Source organism: Phymastichus coffea, unplaced genomic scaffold (assembly GCF_024137745.1).
Source record: "Phymastichus coffea isolate CEN01 unplaced genomic scaffold, Cenicafe_Pcof_1.1 PCOF00016, whole genome shotgun sequence".
In the NCBI taxonomy this organism is placed as follows: Eukaryota; Metazoa; Arthropoda; class Insecta; order Hymenoptera; family Eulophidae; genus Phymastichus; species Phymastichus coffea.
In genome coordinates this window covers 4,702,256-4,724,877 of record NW_026706827.1, presented here as the reverse complement: position 1 = coordinate 4,724,877, position 22,622 = coordinate 4,702,256, and the positions used below count along the sequence as shown (strand labels likewise).

The 22,622-nt window shown below is 42.7% G+C and overlaps 2 protein-coding genes across 2 annotated transcripts; both read left to right on the top strand.

The window, feature by feature from the left end:
- Positions 1–8,574: 8,574 nt before the first annotated feature.
- Positions 8,575–9,558, top strand: LOC131675174 (uncharacterized). The gene has a single exon (XM_058954047.1). It carries the CDS (start codon positions 8,575–8,577, stop codon positions 9,556–9,558), a length of 984 nt encoding a protein of 327 aa, XP_058810030.1.
- Positions 9,559–9,582: 24 nt separating this feature from the next.
- Positions 9,583–10,695, top strand: LOC131675173 (uncharacterized). Its single transcript, XM_058954046.1, has one exon. It carries the CDS (start codon positions 9,583–9,585, stop codon positions 10,693–10,695), a length of 1,113 nt encoding a protein of 370 aa, XP_058810029.1.
- The last annotated feature ends 11,927 nt before the right edge of the window (positions 10,696–22,622 follow it).

The window sequence follows — 22,622 nt, the reverse complement described above, 5'->3', positions numbered from 1 at the left end:
GTAGATTGACAAGTTTAGCGGGTTGCGATAATCTAGTGAAAATAAGAGAAGAGCTCATAGATAGGACCGTTACATACATTTAGAACCTTATATATTTATTTATCACTATTAATATGTTTTTTTTCCAAGATATTTCAGATTCAATTTCAAGACCGCTAGAATTCTCGCTAACTTTTCATCGCTTTTTTTAAGAATACCGTTTTTGTTTAAAAAAAATAAAATAAAAATATTTTTAAGCACTCAAATACTTGTTATTTAAGACCTATATAATTGTAATAAGTTGAATAATAAATTCTCTTAAATATAGCCATGTGAAAAAAGACTGTTTTACTTGTACATCCCCACTTAAGCAAGGGGACCTTTCACAGGCTCAGAGCTTAGGAAAAAAAACACCGCTCGCGTTCGGTATCAGTTGAGGAGTCGAATTTCGTGCTTGTTATTGAAACTCGATGTTTAGAAGTTTGCGCGGCCTGTGTCAAATATTTTTTTTTTTTACAGAACCGAATAAAGCGAGAATTTTGTTAGCGTACAAGGATAGAGTTATACGTCATATTTTACGGGACTCGCATGTAAAACACTATGAGAAAGAAATAGATACGGCAGAACCGACGATATTATTATAACTTATTATAACTTCTCAGGTGTTTGATGAGCTTCGAACGTTAGGTTTTAATTGCGAAAATTTCCACAGTACGACCGAAGATACAACCGAACAGTTAGATGATGGCTCCACGAAACAGAATAACTCCAAGACAAATCGTGAACACCGAAACGCGACAATACGCGAAAGGTCAGAACAAAACGGCGCGCGACAAGTGGCTAGGTTTGATGACTCGCGTGTAGCGGTAGGTTTGCCCGCTGAAGACGGTACGCGACGTAATCTGTAAAGGAAAAGCCTGATGCAAAACATGCCACGTCCAAAAGTGAGTTTTTGGGAAGCAGGTCCAAGTGTTTCACCTACAGCGGGATAGCTTTCAGTAAAGGCTGTCACCGGAGAAAACAAAGACGGACCTACCGAGTTTGTTAGTTTGATGTGCGACAAAACTGGCAAGACGCTACGCTCCCGTCAGAGCAGGCCTTGCCTCAGGCCGCGAAGATGTTGATAGGGATTTGATTGAGGATGAAAGTCATTTGTTGGGAAGTCGTACGGTCGTCGGTACCAACGCACCGTCCGTTTTGGTGAAGAGAGAGCCTGAACTATGCTTTGGGTTAGCTAGGCCCTCCAAAAAGAAATCAGATAAAACGTTAATCTCATAAGTTGAAAACAGATTTGTTATCTAAAGCTGGACAAATCTATACAGCGCTTCTTGATTTAGATGCACAGATATCGGTAGCAGAGTCGCGTTTAGATTCGCGCTTTAAAGACCGTGTAAAGCCGTCGACAATATTCGTGCAAGATATCTCAGGCGAGAAACTGCAAACATTAGGTGACCTAAAGTTGAATATTGTTGGAGAAAAAGCAGACTGGATGATCGTGACAGCCGTGTCTACGATGAGACACGGCTATTATTTAATTTATTTTAGGCGCGGATTTCTGAAACAAGTGGGATATTAACATGAGCATCGCGCTTGGTGCTCAGACAACCAAGGAGACTGGTATCGATTAACGGAAAAGGGTAATGAAGTGGTAGATGTGTTCGCCGAATGCGCCGGTTTGAGCAATTACGAACAAACTCCTGGGGAATCGTCAGCGGTTAAACGAGTTATCGAGCATAACATTAATGTAGGCAATGCGCGTCCGATTAAAACTCTGATGATTCGCATGTCGCTTCCGATTTTAGCGTTTACGCAACAGGAAACAATACGCCTTTGGAAGAAAAGGATAATAAGACCATCGAATAGCCAATTGTGTAAGGCACCGGTTATAGTCTGTAAATCAGACGGCGGCTGTACATTTTGTTTAAATTTTGGACCGGTAAAAAGAAGGTAACGAAGGTAAATGCATATCCAATGCTGAGAATAGACGCTATTCTAGATAGGCTTCGTGGTACAGTCTACCTGTCAAAAATAGATTTATGAGCCGCGTTTTAGCAAATTCTCCTATCAGAGGGAAGAAAAAAGTATATGGCGTTTGCTGTTCCGGGCTTAGGTCTTTAAGAATTTAAACGGATGGAATTTGGCTTGGTAAACGCTTCGGCCACATTCATGTGCTTTATGGACGCACTGTTCGGGCCAGAGTATGAGCTGCATGTTTTCTGGTACTTAGACGACCTATTGGCAGTTAGTTCGAAATTTGAGAACATGATATGAAAAGGGTAGTAACGTGTTTGGTGGATATAGGCTTAAAGATTAATTTAGAAAAGTTCGATTTCTTCTGTAGAGAGGTAACGTATTTAGGATACCAGTTAGATGGCAAAGGCATACGTCCGGATGACGAGCAACTATCTCGCTGCACACCAATTGCAGCAGTAAAAATAAAGGAAGGAATATATATTAAAAAATATATATTGATTATTAAAAATATAAAGAATATAAAAGTACCTGGTTCTGATAATACGAGGGTAGGTTAATAAATCCTTAGAAACAGATAGAAAAACAATTTTTCTTAGGTAGATTTTTAAAAATTTTTTAACATAATCTTCTTTTAGCTCGATATATTTTTCCATGTGTCCTTTAAGTTTTTTTAAGCCATCAGAAAAAAATAATTTTGTTAAATAATAAAAAACAAATAAGTTCCTCAAAATAGCCATTTGTTTGTGCTATGACCTTCTCGTTCGAGATGAATCGTTTTCCGGCAAGCCACTTTTTTAGGTTTGGGAAAAAAAAGTCACTAAAAGCCGTACGGTGGATGGTCTACTAATTCGAACTTCAATTCCTAAACTTTAGCCAACGAAACTAAGGAAGTGTGCACTCGTGCATTGACTTGATGAAACAGAATTTTTTTTGTTCAAATGAAGACATTTTTCCTTTATTTTCGCGCTCATCCGGTCCAACAACGACGCATAAGACTCTCCGGTGATTGTTTGTCTTTTTTCTAACTAGTCGACGAAGATAATTCTATGTGCATCCCAAAAAACAGTGGCCATAACCTTGCCGACCGATTTCACTGTCTTCGCCTTCTTTGGAGCTGGTTGACCTTTCACAATCTACTGTTTTAACTATTCCTTCATCTCAGAAGTATAGTGGTGTATTCACGTTTTGTCTACAGTAATGAATCAAAGCCGAAAGTCGTACGAATTATAGTGGATATGTGCCAAGAGGGCCTCAGCGGCCACCACTCGACTGCCTCTGTTCTCGACTGACATGACAACAAACCATATTACTGAAATTTTTCTCATGTTCAATTTTTCATACAAAATCGAAATAACTTTACCTTTTGAAACCCCGGTGGCCTTAACTACGAGGGTCGTTTGAAAAGTCCGTGCAAAAATAAAAACTGCTTGATTTTTTTTAATAAATCTTTTTTATTTTTCAACATAGTCTCCTTTTAGGCTTATACACTTCATCCAACGCTGCTCTAGTTTGTTAATCCCTTCCAAATAATAGGATTTGTCCAAGTCTGTAAAATAGGCATTCAATTCTGCAATCATCTCCTCGTTTGAATAAAATTTTTTCCCCGCCAGCCATTTTTTCATATTAGGGAACAAATAGTAGTCCGACGGAGCCAAGTCTGGAGAATAGGGGGGATGTAAAACGAGTTGGAACCCTATCTCCATCAGTTTTGCGGCCATAACTGCTGAGGCGTGAGCTGGCGCATTGTCGTGGTGGGAGAGGACTTTTTTGTGGGTCAATCGTGGACGTTTCTCTGGCAACTCGGTTTTCAAACGATCCAATAACGATGAATAATATTCGCCTGTAATGGTTTTACCCTTTTCCAGATAGTCGATGAAGATTATTCCTAGCGAATCCCCAAAGACAGTCGCCATAACCTTCCCGGCCGAAGGAATTATCTTCGCCTTTTTCGGAGCAGATTCCCCCTTGGTAACCCATTGTTTAGACTATTCTTTGGTCTTAGGAGTGTAGTGATGTATCCATGTTTCATCTATAGTGATGAAACGACGCTTAAAGTCTTGCGGATTTTGCTGGAACAGCTGCAAACCATTCTTGCAACACGATCTCGTTTTTGGTCAATCGTGAGTAATCGCGGTACCCATCTAGCGGATAGCTTTTTCATGTCTAAATGTTGGTGCAAAATATTATGTACCCGTTCGCTCGAGATGCTTACAGTACTAGCAATCTCACGCACCTTCTCTCTTCTATCAGCCATCACCATATCATGGATTTTATTAATGATTTCTGAAGTAGTAACCTCAACAGGGCGTCCAAAATGTTCAGCGTCTTTTGTGCTCATATGGCCACTCCGAAAATTTTGAAACCCCTTATAAACCATTCTAATCGAAGGTGCACAACACCATAATGTTTATCAAGCTTCTGTTTAATCTCCTGAGGCGTTTTGCCTTTGAAAAAGTAATGTTTAATCAATACACGAAATTCTTTTTCGTCCATTTTTTTACAACCACTCGATTTCTTTGATTGAAACGAATTAAAACGCAAAGTAATTGGCCGATCTGGCTGAAACTTGGTGTGTGCTCTTCCAAGATATGCCACTAATTGAAAATAACCTTGATACGTACTAGTAGCGCCATCTCTCTGACTTTGCACGGACTTTTTAAACGACCCTCGTATTTCACGTAATTTTATTCTTCGGTCATTCAATACCACGTCTTGGATATTATTGATCATTTCAGGAGTGCTCAAGTCTACAGGATGGCTTGAAAGATGTCCATCTGCAGTCGATGTACGGTCATGTTTAAATTCATTTACCCAATTGTAAACAGTTGCAAACACAGGGACAGATACACCATGAACTGCATCTGAGTTATCTTTGATTTCTTTCGGTGTAAGGTCTTTTAAATAGAAATATTTTATCACCACTCGAAACTCACTTTTTTCCATTATTAACAAGAAACAAAAGTTGTACACTTTGATTGACGATAAAAACGGAACTATTTGATGGATCTGGCAAGAACTTCAGCAGCATTCTCTTTTGAAGTTACACTTGCTTTTGTATTATAAGTTTTAATGCTGTTTGGTGTAATGACCGCTGAGGGCGAGTTATCGAATGTGACTCGGAGTAGGGGCATCTCATCGTTCTCCTGCTGTGCGCGCCCCCTCTCGGCTAGCTCTCTCTTCTTCGCCATTCAGCTTTCTCGACTGATCCTGATCGCACGCTGCCATTGTTCACTCCAATAGTTTTCGTACCAACAACTGTAGACTTCAATTAAATAAATTAGTAGATTCCAGCTAACCCCTGAGCATCATTCTCTTGCCTTCTCATACCATTTGGTCCTCCGAGCCGGATCCGCTGACGGAAAGAAAACGAATCAAAGGTGAGTTGAAAGTATCGTGCGAACAATGGCGGACGAGTTATGTGCAACGCGAGCATGGCTCTTTAACTCCTAACAGGACTGAGCCAGCCGTGGAAGCTAGCGTGGCTCTGGTAGTCATCGTCGGCCGACGGCCGCTGACTTAGACGAGCCACCGCAGTGAAAGATTGCTGTGCATGAGCACAAGGACTGCCACGTGGCGCCCGTGGCGGTGGTTGACCGCTGACGCGAAAGCGCTTTTGCTCGAACGGTGGGCGTTGCGACAGGTGGCTGTCAACGACGAAGTCAATGCACTGACGTGACGGCGGGCGGCCGCCAATGGCGATAGCATCGCACACCGACGACGGATGTGAAGCCAAACGGCGGTCTCGAACGATCGCTGGAATGCGCGAGAGCCGAGTTTCATTGTAAATGGCGGGCGTCGCGGCGGGCGGCCGTCGCTGATGACGGCATCATTACGATCAGCGAACGTCGCAGCACGCGGCTGCTGCAGACGATTACTCGGATGCTCAGCAAGTCGCTTCGCACCAGGACCTGTCTGGAGAAAGCGAGTCAGTGGAGCAAAACGAGCCATCCTGAAGATGATCAACATCTCCGTGGATGGCAGAGTGCAGACCGGAGGACCCTCCTCCCCGCAACTATTTATTACACTCCAGCCGACACGACGATGAGGCCTTATGGGTCTCTTTTCTCATAGGCCGCTTCCGATCCGATGGAGCGGCGCTGAAATTAGCAAGGCTGCTCGCTTTCACTGGCTCGCTGAACCTCCTACAGCAACGATCGGTACGACAGAGCGAGCCATGCGGCGCAACGGTGAAGCGCTGAGATCAGCTGAGCTATCATGTAGGAAGGTCGTTAAGTGTACGACAAGCCGTCGGACTGTCGAACCAGGCTTCCTTTGTCGACTGCGCTTAACCGACCCGAACTTAGGGTCGAATTCGCTCGGCTTAGCGCTCTGGCCTCGTGCGCCGAGAGGTCGGCCTCAGGTGTCAGCTGGCTGCCCGCGCGAATTTGCCCGATCACGGCACCCACACTAAATTTCATCCGCATTATCGGTAGATGGAGCTTGTTGACATTCAACTGGAGTTGAAAAGGGCCATCCAGAGGATTGCTGAAAGGGTCGCAAGCACGCCTACGACGAACTGGACGCTCGGGTCCATCAACTCAAGGCTTGAGCTACTGGAAGAACTGGCGAGACCTTCATCACAATCATGGCCAGCTCCTCACCCTTGGCGATGAGTCGGCCGTTGATTATCGGTCGAGCGACACCTTCGTACTGGCGGAGGAGCTTTACGTGGAGAGCCGTGGCATGTTGCTGGATCATCGAGCCCGCTGTGCGGTTTCAGAGGACCGTGCGTCAACCTCCAACGTATCTTTGACTGCGGCAGACCATGGCACGGACTTTCCCCTCTCGAAGTTACCTCGCTTGGAGCTGCCTACTTTCAGCAGAAAGCCCGAAGACTGGGAGGCCTTTCGGGATCTTTTCGTGGACCTGGTTCATGACAACGCTACGCTAGGAGATGCGACGAAGATCAACTACCTCAAAACGAACGTCAAGGGGCCAGCGGAGGAGGCGCTGCGCAGCTTCCGCTCCATCGCGAGCAATTATAAACAGGCGTGGGATGCACTCTGCAGACGTTACGACCAGCCGAAGTTGCAAGTAAGAGACCACCTTGCCGCTCTTGTGAATCTGAGGCCTCTCATGGAGGAAACACCAGAAGGCCTACAGTCGCTCATGGATGAGCTGAATAGGTGCCGCACCCAACTCGAACGACTGAACCAACCCATCCAAACGTGGGACGCCTCGTTTGTCTTCATGGGTGTGCGTGCCCTGGATCCGGTCACAAAGAGAGCTTGAGAGGAAGAGCCTGAGCCCAGCATGTCATCCGACGCTTCATCGATGACCAGCAAAGCTTCCTTCAGCCAATTCGCCGAGTTTTTGCAGTGGCGATAATGCACGTTACGCGCTCTCGGTCAGGTGGCTACATCCTCCTCCAACGACTACTTAAGCGGTCGACGGAAGACTGCCCAGCCCATCGCCCCGAAGACAATCCGAGCACATGCCACTGGGACGGTTCGCGCAAGGGGGGGCTGCCCAGCTTGCAAGGAGACCCACTATGTCAAACACTGCCTAACCTTCCGAGGGCTAGGGCCCGAAGAGCGACGGAAGCTGGTAGCTGCAAGAGGCCTCTGCTACAACTGCCTTAGGAGTAGTCACACTGCCAGAAACTGCCCCTCCAACAACACTTGTCGGAGCTGCGCTGGTGCCCACCATACCTTGATCCACGAGGGCGCTGGAAGAGTCCGACGTCAGACGGATGAGGAATCACAACCGACTACATCTCACGATGGTCATCCGGCGACGCTCCAGGCGGCCGCGACTAGCGCAAAGCCAGCTGGAGAGGACGGGACGGCGTGACTAGCCGTGCTTCCCACGGCCATTGTCGCTCTAAGCAATGGCGGTGACCGCAAGATTGCAGCGCGGGCGCTGCTCGACCCGTGCTCAGAGGCGACCATCATCAGCCTCGACTTCGCCCGCAAAATAGGCTGCTGACTACGTCGTACTAACGTGGGAGTGACCGGCGTGACTGGACCCGCAATGGACTCCGCTTAATATTAAGCGGTGATCTACATTGCAGACGTCGGGCGACGGTTGCCCATCTGGGCCGACGCCGTCGTTCTTCGGTCGATCGGCATCGTCACACCATCGGGAGTCCCCGGCTTTGAAGTGTCCAATATCCGTCGCAAGTTATTGCTGGCTGATCCTACCTTCAATCAGCCTGGGCGGATCGACATTGTCATAGGAGCAGATCTCTACCATCGTGTCATTCGAGCCGGCACCCGGAGAGTCGGTTCCCTGTTGGCTCAGAACACGGCGTTTGGCTGGACCTTGATGGGTTCCACTGCGATCTTTGAGTCGTCGATCGGCCACTCCCACACCAGGGCCCTCGCCACTGCGGTCCAGGTGTGCGACGAAGGCAGTCATGAGAAGCTTCTCTCACTGGTGCAGCGGTTCTGGGCGCTCGAAGACGTTCCGTCGGTACGACGGATCTCGGCTGCCGATCGAGAGTGCGAGGCTCGAGGAGTCCGACGGACGCCCGATGGTCGATACATCGTTCGACTGCCTCTGAAGCCAGAGAAGAAGGCCCTCCTCGGGACCAGTTTACCCCATGCGCGCTCCGTCCTCACCTCCATGCAGCGACGAAAGCGCTCCGACCATGCTCTGCGAGACAGTTACTGCTAGTTTATGGAGCAGTACGAGCAGCTGCGTCATATGAGACTACTGACCGCTGAGGAAGTTCGTGAGGACTCGGGGACGGTTTTTTACATTCCTCACCACGACATCTGGCAGAGCAGCGACGGAGGAAACAAACTGCGAGTGGTGTTTAACGCCTCCCGCGACACATCGACGAGTCTCAGTCTCAATGACTCACTCCATTCGGGTCCGAAGCTACAAGGTCATATCGCGACGATCATCGCCCGCTGGCGGAGACACCGTTATGTCTTCTGTGCCGATGTCCAGAAGATGTTCCGGCAGATCTTGATGGACGAGAGAGACGTCCATCTGCAGCGCATCGTCTGGAGTCCTTTGTGCGACCTGCCATCTCGACACTTTGCTCTCCGAACTGTCACCTACGGCACGGCTTGCGCCCCTTATCTCGCATTGCGTACCATGCAGCAACTCGGTGAGGACGAAGGACATCGGATTCCACTGGCCCGAGAGCTGCTTCAAAAGGATCTCTATATGGATGATTTCCTTAGTGGCCGTCCCAACCTAGAGACAGCAAAGAGCCTCCGAGATCAGCTTGTTGGTCTGCTCAGGGCGGGCGGCTTCCATCTACGCAAGTGGGTGGCTAATGAGCCCGGTCTTCTTGAAGACATCCCCGCCGAAGACCGTCTGCGGCCAGACTGGGTTCGGCTCTCCACCGACGGGCTAGTGTGCGAGTTAGGAATCATCTGGGACCCAGTGACGGATCACTTTAAGTTTCGCCCTGGGATCGTCGATCCACCTTCAAGTCTGACGAAGAGGACCGCGTTGGCAGAGCTCGCTGCTATCTTTGACCCCGCAGGTTGGCTGACGCCGCTGACTCTAGTAGCTAAAATTATAATCCAAGACCTCTGGAGAGCGAAGTACGAGTGGGACGAGAGACTCCCGGCCAGTTGGCTCGACCGATGGCTGGCATTTCGCACCAGCATTCGAGAGGCTGCAGATCTTTCGATAGACCGCTAGCTTGGCAGTACCCCGGGACAGGAAATGCAGTTACATGCCTTCGCAGACGCTAGTCGACAAGCCATTGCCGCTGTCATTTATGTCAGAGCTACCGACAGCAACGGCAAAATCACCAGCACCATTCTCTGCGCGAAGTCAAAGTTAGCCCCAGTTAAGAGCCTGCTCCCGACCACCCAGAGACGAGCGCGGATGACCATCCCGAGGCTCGAGCTTCGCGCCACCCTGATCGCTGCGATGCTGCTAAAGGACGCCGCCAGCGCACTGTCGATCCCGCCTATGGGCTGCCATCTTTGGAGTGATTCACAGGTTGACTGGCTCCGTTCAGACGAACCCGTGGGGCATGACATTATCGACAGTTATGTGGCCCATGTGCAAGAGATCTCCACTGGCGTCACTCTGCACCACGTCCCCACGAGCTGCAACCCAGCCGACGTCGCATCCCGCGGCACCGACTCCACCAAACTTGCACTGCACCCACTCTGGTGGCACGACCCAGTCTGGCTGGTGCAATCAGCAAACGAATGGCCTCTCGAGGTCAACGACACTGACCATCTGGCATGCCGGCATGGCAACAACGTTTCTTGCGCTGCGGTGCAGATTGAGGACGAGCCACTGCATCCGGAGAAGAGTCACATCGATCAGTTTTCGACGCTCGATTCCTTATTACGAGCTACCGCACGCGCCATTCGTCTTCTAAGACGGAGAGACACTGCATCGCCACTGTCTCCTATTACAGTGTCCGAGTTCCGCCAGGCCTTCATCGCTTCCTCCAGGATTGTGCAACGTCACTTCTTCGCTGAGGAGTTCGCTCAGCTGAGCCAGGGCTATCCGCTAAAGGGCTGCAGTCGGACGAAATCTCTTAAGCCCTTCCTCGACGACGACGGGGTAATCCGAGTCGGGGGCCGACTCGACCGCTCGCTTTACCCTACGACGAGCGGCACCCCATCCTTCTTCCCGGATCATCACACCTCGCTCAGTTGGTATTACAATGGGCCCATGAGCGTTGTATTCACGGCGGCTTCAGGGCAACCTATGCTCGAGCACTGCAGAAGGCTTGGATTACCGGGGCCAAGGTACGAGTCAAGCGGTACCTCCGCAACTGCACTGTTTGCGCCCGACTTTCGGCGAAGACCTTAGCCCCGCGCATGGCCTCTTTTCCGCCGGCCCGAGTGTGTGTGTGACGCCCTCCCGGCCGTTCTCGACTTGCGATGTCGACTACGCCGGGCCTTTCCATCTGTGTAACAAGGGGCGAGGCGCCCCCACTGTGAAAGGCTACGTCGCGCTCTTTGTCTGCGTTTGTACCAAGGCCGTCCACCTCGAGCTCGTTGGGGACCTCACCACCGCCAGTTTCCTTGGCGCCTTGCAGCGGTTCGTCGGTCGGAGAGGCCGGCCAGCTGAAATCTGGAGCGATAACGACACCAACTTTCGCGGTGCCGCCCTTGAGCTCCGCAGGCTCCTTAGAGAAACCAAGATTGACTGGGGAGTCGTTGAAGAATCGCTCGCCAAGGAAGGAATTAGCTGGCGATTCATTACTCCATCGGCCCCTTACTTCGGCGGGCTCTGGGAAGCGGGGGTAAAGTCGATGAAGCGGCACCTTCAGCGAGTTGCTTCACCTCGACGACTTACTTACGAAGAGTTCGCTACGCTTCTCGTCGCTGTTGAAGCCATCCTCAACAGTCGGCCTCTCGTGCCGCCGTCAGGCGATCTGGGCGACCTTGACGCACTCACACCCAGTCATTTCCTCATCGGGACTTCTGCTGCATCTTATCCACAGCCGATCTCCAAGGACGAGAATTTGGATCGTGTTAGTCACTAGGCGCTTATTCAAGCTATGAGAGGACATTTCTGGTCCCGCTGGAGCCGAGAGTATCTAAACACTCTCATCCAGCGGCCCAAATGGAGGTGGCCCCAACCTAATTTGCAAGTCGGCGAATTCGTCATCATCGCCGATCCTTCATTACTTCGTCAAGACGGTTGCTAGCCACTCGGAAGGATCACTGCCGTACACCCGGGTCCAGACGGTACGGTTCGGACCGCCACCATTGTCACAGCTTCTGGGGAGTACGTCCGCCCAGCCGTCAAGATCGCCCGACTGCCTCTCCCAAATGCCGAAGAACAGCTCAGTAAGGAAGGCAATCCTTCATAGGGTCGTTCCCGGAACGAGGCGGGCGGGATGTTTGGTGAAATGACCGCTGAGGGCGAGTTATCGAATGTGACTCGGAGTAGGGGCAGCTCATCGTTCTTCTCCTGCTGCACGCGCCCCCTTTCGGCTGGCTCTCTCTTCTTCGCCATTCAACTTTCTCGACTGATCCTGATCGCACGCTGCCATAGTTCACTCCAATAGTTTTCGTACTAACAACTGTAGACTTCAATTAAATAAATTAGTAGATTCCAGCTAACCCCTGAGCATCATTTTCTTGCCTTCTCATACCAAATGCTTCGCGTCATCTCTAGGATTTTCTAAAGACTTATTGAGCTATCCTCGTAGAAATGTATCAGTAAAGAATAAAATTATTACCATGATAATATTTGTCAATCCATTTATAAGAATTTAAATTTTTTAAAGGTAGTTTTATCCAATATTAGGAAATATTGCAAATACAAATTTTCAATGAATGAAATTACTTTAATATTGAAAACCTTGAATATTCACAATGTAATTTATTTTAAAGGTAAAGATTTTTCCTGTGTAATATTTTTAATTAACAGCTCGTCTCATTCCATAATGAGTAAATTTATTAACAAGTATTCTATATAACACTTAATGTGATTTTACTCCCCTCCTCATTATCATACTGATTATATACTCACTAACGCTATCATTAATCAAACCCCTACTTTTTTCTATCCTGTCATTGTAAATTTCCTTCTCCAGAACTTATAGCGCCGAAACTGCTGCTTATAGTGCTATCACATCTCTTTGAAAGTCATCACGTCCCTCTAAAAATGGCACAGTCTTACATGACTACCACTCAAGAACGAAGGTCTTGGATATCTTATTAAATAAAATATTTACTTCTATTTTATATAATCACCTATTTATATTATTTAATCGTATATTTATACTATGTAGTTGATTAGTATGTATTCTGATCAATATGCTTTCTACTGAATATTTTGAAAGTACTCGGAAAAATTGTTGAAAATAATATTTCAAACGGAATAATGTAAATATGGAAGATTTCATTTGTAACGTTAACGTTGCTATTCCGCAATCAGCCACTAGGCAGCCACTAAAGTCTGCTCCCGGAACGTGCATCTTTACTACATATATACCCGACCTTCCAAAAGGCAGGAAGTAGCCTAGAATATTGCAAACTCCCTTCAGACGAGAAAACAATAATCCAAGCCATAAGCATTCGGGTGTTTTCGTCCCTCTGATATTTTGCCTGAGACTTAGGGAATTGACCTACTCTCCCCTTGAGTTTAACCATTCGTGTAGTCGACTGATCGGTAGACCGAGCCTTAATTCACCGTACCAACTTACCCCCTCCTTTTGTCAGTAGGGTGAGGCCGAACCAATCAGGTGCCAGGAGTCGTTACCGACGGTCGGTATACGATACCCGATCCTCGGTGTGGTCAGTCTCTCGTAGCGCGCTTTACCGAATATTCAGTTGTGTGACAGTCGGTCTTTTTCCTTTGTTACAGTGATGCATCAGATCAATGAAAACCTTTTGTTCTTTTGTATACCAATAAAATATTTCATTACTATCTAATCTCTGCCTCATTATTTAACTAAGCCCGGATTATCCTCACGGAGCTAATAGCAGTCCGAATGGATTCACGGCTGTGGAAGTTACCGCGCGCATGGAGATATGCTGCATTAGACACGCCACCTCTACTGCATGCATATCTCTAGCGTACACATTAAATAGGAGATTGTAGCAAAAACAGCATCAATTATAATTATTGAATATATAGAGTAAACCTGATTAAGTACAGCAATCTCACAAAGATATCAAACATGATCTTTAAATCAGTTAAAGTTTGATTACTGAGGTGTGCAGAAGTGCCAACACTACACTCTACCTGACAAGTATTAGCCAATTAGTGAAGTGACAGTTAAATTCAAAATTCAATTTAATAAACTTCCAAAAAAGAAAACAACGGCCGAAATGGACAACCAGTCAGGAGATGACAAGATCATTTTTAATAAAAACATCGAAAACTGGAAAATCATGGTGAAGAAGAAAACAACGAAGCAAGTAAGTTGAAGAGCAAAATCCACTCCGATCTTCGTTTACAATGTAGAGAATATCAAACCGTTCGAAAATCTACTGAACATAATAGCCAAAGAAAATTATACCTTAAAAGTAATAGTACTAAACAAAATTAAAATTCAGTCAAAACTTCCGAAAAATAATTACTAATTAAACAGAATTAGACAGAAAAAACACACAATTTTACACTTAAGGGCGCAAAAAAGAAAAAGGTTTCAAAATTATATTAAGAAGTATTTACCCATCAGTTGATATAGATGAATTAAAAACAGCCATAGAAGAACATGGATATAAAGTATAAAGTATTCATAATATAAGTCATCGTATCATAAAACTACTGCCGCTATTCACAGTTGAAATATAACATCATTATAAAAGCTAGAAAATGTATATAGTACACCAACTATTAAACACGGTAATCAAATTCAAGCCAATAAACGTTAAAAGAGAAATTCTTCAATGTCGAAAATGCCAAGAATACGGGCACACAAAAAACTATTGTTACAAAAGTGCTGTGTATGTGAAATGTGCTGAATAACACCAAATTAAAGAATGTCTAATTAAACAAAAAATAAAAGACGTAACATGTGTATATTAGAAAGAAAATCACATGGAATCTATAATGGATGCCCAGTTTGTAAACAGTTATAGTAAAAATTGTTTCCTAGACTACGAGAAAAAACATTAAATCAAAACAGTATTCAAGTTCATAAAATCCAAATTCAAATTTATTTAAAAAAATTTAATTTGGCATTTGCCCACGTCAATAGAGTTAGACGAAACATCACATATGGACAGGTAATATCAAAACAAAATGATCAGAGTGAGATAGAAATATAAAAAAAATAGTTGTTCAAGCAGAGATATGCAGATATACGAAGGAAGTAAATCCAAATAATAAACTAAAACATATGATAGAGCAGCTAATGCAAAGAATGGATACTGTGTTAAATCTTTTAACTGCACTAGTAAGCAAAATGAGATAATGAGCAATCTAAAATACGCTCTCGAGAACGGAAACGATCTTATGCAGAGGCATATTAAATTGAAAGCATTTTTAATCTATGAAAATATAGACATCATATTGATATCAGAAACACACTTTACAAGTAAAAATTATCTTGATATACCAAACAACACTGTACATAAAACCAATCACCCGTTTAATAAAGTATTCGGAGATACTGCGATTATAATCAATACAAGAATAAACCACTACATCCACATTTACACTAGTAAAATCTACTTACAAGCAGCCAGTGGATTACACTCAATCAATCAAGAGTAAGCACAGACCGATAACAATATCAGCTGTTTACTGAACTCCAAACAAAACAATTACAAAAGAAATTTGTAAATATTGGATACAAAAAAAAGACATTTCCAATAACTAATATATCGCTTTTTAGTAGGAAGCAGTTATAATGCGAAACATCTCTGGTGGAGATCAAGATCAGCAACTTCAGAATACAGAGGCAGACTACTCTATGAAATACTACAAAAAAATAATTACATTCCGATATCTACTGGAGAACCAATATACTAGCATACAGATACAAACAAGCTTCTGGATTTGATCGACTTTGCTATAGTAAAAGATATAAAAAACTTATTTTGAAGTGTCAACATGTTTAGATTCGTCATCAGATCATTCACCGGTACTAATTACTCCTTAGTACCAAGTATTTAATAAAGTAAACAATAACATAAAAGTCGACTGGAAAAAATATGCTCTTCACATAACGGAACGCATAACGTGCAACGTTTCTCTTAAAACAGTTAATAATGTAGAAATCAGCATTAACTCATTTAACATAATTCTAACAGGAACTAAACTAAAGTATATAAAGCATCCAAAGATCTAAAGAAAATGTTATATGAAGAAAAAAACGCACAAACGCAGAATTATCTTGGATTACTGAGTCCTACAGAAGCAACAAATTACTCGTTATGGATAGCTACTAAACGACTTAAAAGACCAACTACATTTATACCGCCTATCAAGAAACTTGGTAGTAACTAGGCAAGATCGAACGAAGAAAAAGCTGAAACGTTCGTAAATCATCTTAGTACATCTTAGTGAAGCCTTACTAAAAAATATTCACCGGCAAAGAAGAAGAAATCTTACTATAAGGCTCTGATGTCCACACAGTACACCGATCAAATCAATTAAAATAAAGGAAGTATTATAAATTATTAGTAATATTAAGAATAGAAAAGCTCCCGGTTCTGATAATATCACAGGAAAAGTGATCAAATGTTACCCACAATTGCAATAAGATACCTAACAATTATTTTTAATGCGTGCTTACATCTTTGCTATTTTTCTTCCCAGTGAAAAGTGGCAGAGATTGTTTTAATACCTAAACCTGGTAAAGAATCAAAACTGGTAACGTCATATAGACCGATTAGCCTTTAATCAGCTTTGTCGAGAAAACTAATTCTAGCTAAAAGTAACCCATTAATACTAAATAGAAAACTTATCTCTGACCATCAATTTAGATTAAGATGTAACCATTCCACGATTGAGAAAGTAAATAGAATAGTATTTGTTCCGAGGAAAGCCATCGAAGATAAGCAATACTGTACTCGTATATTCTTGGATGTTGCCCAGGCTTTCGACAAGGTTTGTCATAAGGGTCTACTGTACGTATAAGCTCAAGAAATGTTTTTCCTTAACCCCAGTACGAATTGTTTCAGTCTTATATACACAATAGAGCCTATCAAGTTAATATAAATAAAAACGTATCAAAACGTGAGTTAATAAAAGCAGGAGTACCGCAGGGCAGTGTTCTAGGTTCAACACTATATCTGTTATATACCTTGCATTTACCAAAATCTATTTATATCTTGACATCATCATATGCAGATAATACAGAAATTTTAATAGTACACCTAGCGGCAACAATAGCAACTAAAAAATTACAAAACTACATAAAAAATCACCTACAAAATTTGTTTAACTCCTGGAGAATAATAGTAAATGAAAGCAAATCAATACATACAACATTTACACTTGAAAAATATATTTTTCTTTTTATTATATTAAACGGTGAATATATTCCCAAAGCAATCAAGTAGAATATCTAGATATTCCTGTGGATCGAAGACTTACACGGAAATAACATATATTTTACTAAACGTAAACGGTCGGATCTAAAATGGAGAGAAATGTACTGACTTATCGGAACAAAATCGGAGCTGTCAATTGAATATAAACTCTGTTGATATATAAAGCTGTACTTAAACTAGTCGAGACATATGGCATTTAACCATCGCCAACACCAGACTAAAAAAACATAAACTCATGAATGCGCAAATAAATTAACATAGTTATTTCAATTTAATTGTAAAACAATGACAGTATACTTATTGGAGTATACTGCTATATATGTGTGTGTGTGTGTGTGTGTGTGTGTGTGTGTATGTGTGTGTCTAATAACAACAACAGTTGCTTATTATCTCTATATGAGAGACAGGTTATAAATAAACTTAAAAAATAAAAAAGTTTCTTTAAATTTAATTTCTTTTGAAATGAGATTCAATAGTTTTATAAAAAGTGGTGGAAATATACAAACATCTAAAGAGTCAACTTCTCAGCCAGGAAATTAAAAGGGAAAAAGTAGTATGACAACCTATTCAATCTGCTTTTAAAAATCGAATTCAAATAGCTATCATTATTCTTCATATTCATTTAGATATTAATTATCTTTTAATAAAAGTATTCGCGACATATGCGCTCAATATTTTTAGTTCGTGCACTATCTCTGTGATCATCAGTGAGGACGTTGCATCCCTCCACCAACAGCTGAACACGTGTGGGGAAAAACCCTAAGGTCCCTACATGTGTCGGTGACGTCGGCTAGACGAAAGACTAGGTAGAGAGATGCATCATCTTCCAGGTTTCTCATTGGTTCTTGCTTGAAGCCCCTAATGAGAGTAGCGGTTTTTCGCGTTCTCAATGCGGCAGACCTAATAGAGTAACAGCCAGTTGTCTTGATAGGATAGACGAGTCTATTTCGCTCTCACTTTGCGTCCATTCTTTTTCTCTCGAGCCGATATACTTGTGCAACTTGAGTGTGTGAATTGTGACCACAAGCCCTCTTCTACCTCAAGCTTCTGCGATTCTGTAACCGACCCGGTGACCCGTCGAGGCCCAAAGACAGGACAGCCTGCTACCTTGGGAGAGGACGAGACGCGTTCTCTGGGATGTCTCTAACCACGTGGCTTTGCCCACTTTCTTCTCGGCTATGAGGTAGCGAGGGCTGACTGACCCGTTTTCGAGACATCGGAGCTACCGAGGTCCTTTTTATTATCCTGGGGACACCTTCCTGTCCGATTGTGCACATGCGAAAGTCACCGGAGTAGGTTTCAATAAGTTGACTGGCCATTCCACCGCGTCTTAATGTAAGTCGATAGATGTATTTGTATTGTAACATTTCTCTGTTCTTTGTTTTGCCTTTGTTTATTCATATCATTCGGATTAGTATGATTATGATTGCCCAATGGCTTTTCCCCCACCTATGACTGGGGTTTTTTATGCCGGCTGACAATTATAATTATAATTATAATCCTTATTTCATTAATAAAGTAATTAATAAGTTAAAGAATTATTGTTATTAGTGTAGAGTCAATCCAAACCTCCTTTATAATAAAACAAAACAAATAAATGATAAGATCATTCGGACTTCGAATCAAAGGTAATATTTTAACTTTGTGCCTCTCTTCTTACTTGCATCTCTATCAAGTAAACAAAAAGTATATAAACTGTTAAATCTACAGGCAAAAAAACTTCTGTCTACATAACGCTTTAAAAATAAATATGGAAATTGATGGTTTGATGATGATGTGAAAATAAGCAATAATTTTAAAAGATATCGAAGAATTTTAAAAAAGAGATTCCGGATTGTCATTGAAAACTATCGCCGGTTTAACACTTAATATACGAGGGTGGTCCGATAAGTACTTAGCTTACAAAAGAAAAACGAAAATTTTGGAAAAGTGGCGTTTTATTTTTCAACATAGTCTCCTTTTAGTTCGATACACTTGGCCCAGGGATGCTTTAACCCGTCTGAAAAATACATTTTCTGGAGGTCTGAAAAGTAGGCTTCCGTGGCAGCGATTACCTCCTCATTCAACTCAAATTCCTGCCCGGCGAGTGACTTTTTCAAGTTTGGAAACAAAAAGAAATCGCACGGGGCTAAATCTGGAGAATACGGTGGATGGGGCAGCAGTTCATAGCCTAATTCGACCAATTTGGCCATGGCGACGGTGGAGGTGTGAGCCGGCGCGTTGTCATGGTGGAAGAGCACTTTTTTCTTAGCCAAATGGGGCTGTTTTTTCTGCAATTCGACGTCGAATCGGCCCAATAATTTGTTATATTATATTTAGCCCTGTGACCGTTTTGCCCCTCTCCAGGTAGTCGATGTAGATCACACCTTATGAATCCTAGAAAACGGTGGCCATCACCCTTCCGGCAGATGGGGCAGTGTTCGCCTTCTTCGGAGCACTTTCGCCGGGTAAAGTCCACTGTTTCGACTGTTCCTTGGTCTCTGGTGTATACCAGTGGATCCATGTTTCGTCGACTGTTACGAAACGACGCAGAAACTCCTTCGGATTGCGCTTAAACAGCGTCAGACATTGCTCTGAAGTTGTCTCACGGTTGCGCTTGTTGTCCGGAGTGAGCAAATGCGACACCCATCGCGCAGACCGATTCTCATGCCCAAAATTTCATGCAGGACATGACCCACGTGGTCTTTTGAGATGCCTACGGTCTTAGATATCTCGCGCACCTTCAATCGTCGATCTGCCAATACGAGATCGTGAATTTTTGTTACGTTATCCTCCGTGGTAGCCGTTTTCGGAGCACCTGGACGTGGCTCTTCAAAAATCGACGTGCGACCACGTTGAAACTCGTTAAACCAATTTTTGACGGTCGCCATCGAAGGAGAAGAGTCACCGTACACAGCATCCAAGCGCTTTTTGATTTCGCTGCGCGATTTCCCTTCCAAAAACAAGAATCGAATCACCGACCGATACTGCTCTTTTTCCATTTTTCAAAAATCAACGGACACACTTGCTTTCACACGTTCTCAAAAATAAACTACAACTCCGATCCGGCTAAAATCGTGACAGTAACCATCGAGAAGGTTGTACTACGTGATAGAATATTTCTTTTGAGAGAGTGGCGCCATCAGGCGGTGAGGCTAAGTACTTATCGGACCACCCTCGTAAATAAACATAATAATCCTTTGAAAACTTGCCTCTTACATTCCATAACCGACATTGATTGCAAATAGAAGCAGTATATAAATATTATAAAAATGAACTTGAATTTTCAGATATAAGTTTTCTAGTTTAAATCAAAATCATTCCTAAATTTGGAAAGTTGAATTATATGTATTACTGAGAGTCGCTCGTTATTGTCTTCTACTACCGTCGCGAGCATCTGTCAGTTGCTTACACTGCTTTACCGTACATGACTACGCGCTGTGCGAAAAAAGAAGAAATCCGGAAGTAGGTGAAAAACGGTATTCGTTGTATTTTGATCAGCGCAAGAAAATGACCCGTGGTTTTTTCCCGGCTTCCCCGACGAATAACTAAGGTGCGCGAGAATCCAGGGGAATCCTAAAGTAAATAGGGAGTAAATAGGGAGACGAGAAGCGACCAACGTAAAGAACTGCAAGGGCCAACAGCAGAGACGTTCCATCCTATTGACTATCGCCCTAGCTTTCGGCAGTTTGGCCTTACCAAGTAAGTCGCGTGAATCGTTCAGCGATGGTAAAATAGCGAAGTAGCGCGGTCGCGTTGCATTTATTGTCGTATCGTTCCGTGTAATCACTTTAACTCCGCGTCCGTCTAGGCCAATTATTTCTTTTCTCTCACTGCTGCATTAACAATAAGTGCGTGGCTCCCAGGTTGGATATCCATATAAAATCTATGTGAAATCCACATAAATATCCAACTAGATATCCATGTAACAATTTAACCTCGAATTTTTAGCCGGATTTTCTTAATAGGGACAAACAGTAATATCATTAAAGCCGATTATAAGCTTGCGCCAAATGTTTGGAATACTTTTGATATTACAGATTTATGCATGTACTATTATGTCGGTAAACGCAACATAGTTCTCAGGTGCACCTTTTTGGTCTATTCTTTTGGATAATAATCGTGAAAAATTCTCTTTCGGCCACGAATGGTTGAAGTTTCACCATACCACTGACTAGGCAATATAGTTATACTTCATGTTATCTTACCACACACTTGGCAATAAGATAACGAAAAGGACCTAGCTAAATATGTACTCAACCCCACACTTAGATATCGAATGTAGCTTAGGAAATCGAATACAAAACTAAGGTCAAGAAAAATTTTTTTTTTATTTACTCCTAAGGTACTTTACAATCTGTCTACATGAAAACAATAAGTAAATTTTTATAACTATATGATTAATTTACATGGATACAGAAGATTACTCCAGTGAGTATTCTTACTAGTTCTTAACATTATCGAGAGACATTGTACAATATTCTGTTTAAACTTTCATTATTTTATGTTTCTTGAGTCTGATGTTTTTGATTGAATCTTTGAGAAGCTTGCTGATAAGATCGTTTGTGTGGTTTTGAAGTCTAGTATTGTATTTTACGTAGAAATTTTTAACTTCTTCTTTTACTGTTGGAATCTTTAGATCATTTTGAATGATTTCGTTTGGGACAAACCAAGGCGTGCGTACAATATTACGAAGTACTTTCGATTGGAATCTTTCCAGAATTACAATGTTCGAATTTGAAGAAGCACCCCGCAATTGAATGCCGTAGGTCCATACTGGTTTGAGTATAGCTGTGTATAGTAAAAGTTTGTTTTCGATTGTCAGCTCCGATTTTTCTCTTATGAGCCAGTACATTTTCTTCCATTTTAATTCTGTTTTCTTTTTGTAAATACAGTCGAACCCGCGGCACTTCTCGCTCTCGGGAGTAGCTCGCCCCGGCACTTCTCGGTGAGCGGCAGCCAATCAGAGCGTACGGCCAGGTATGGGCATACTGTAGCTTGCCGCGCGGGCCCTTTGGGGCCCTCAAAAATAGTTCAAAATAAGCAGCTGCGCCTTATATTAAACAAAATTCATACGTTAACAACAAAGTATAATTAATATGATAGTCAACTTTTTTTTGATAATTTAAAAAATTGAACGCAAATAAATTTTATTTATGATTTCTACATATGTATAGGCAATAATTAGTTATTTAATTTCTTTGTAAAACATGAACGAACGAAATACTTCTTTTTTTTAATACCATATTTTTTTATATTTTTGTTATTTTTTTATTATAAAAATAAATCGCTAAAAATTTTGTTTATTATTAAAATAAATCGGAAAATTTTTTTTTCTTTAAAAAAATTAAAAGCATCAATTGGTTTGACGAGAAAATCTAAGACATTCTCTATCGCGTTTTTTTTGTCAGATTCTAATTTGTTAGTGTAAAATCATTATAAACGATTCAAAATTTTTAAAAACTACCGATTTTGAAAAACTAATAACACCAATGGTTTTTTTAGTTTTTATAAATAAAAGATCTATTAATTCGTTTAAATAATTTTTATAAGCAATTGCAAATTACATACTGGTATTTTTTTTCATCATGTCTCGTTTTCAATAAAAATCACAATACACAACGCGTTTGGTAAAAAATCAATAAAAATCTATTTTATTTTCATTGTACAAACTAGATATTTTTTTATTACATATAGGAACTCAGAAATCACATAAATATCAAAATTAAATTATGAAAAACTCAAATTGGCTTATTTAGTAATTAGTTTACTTACTAGTAATTAGTAATTGGC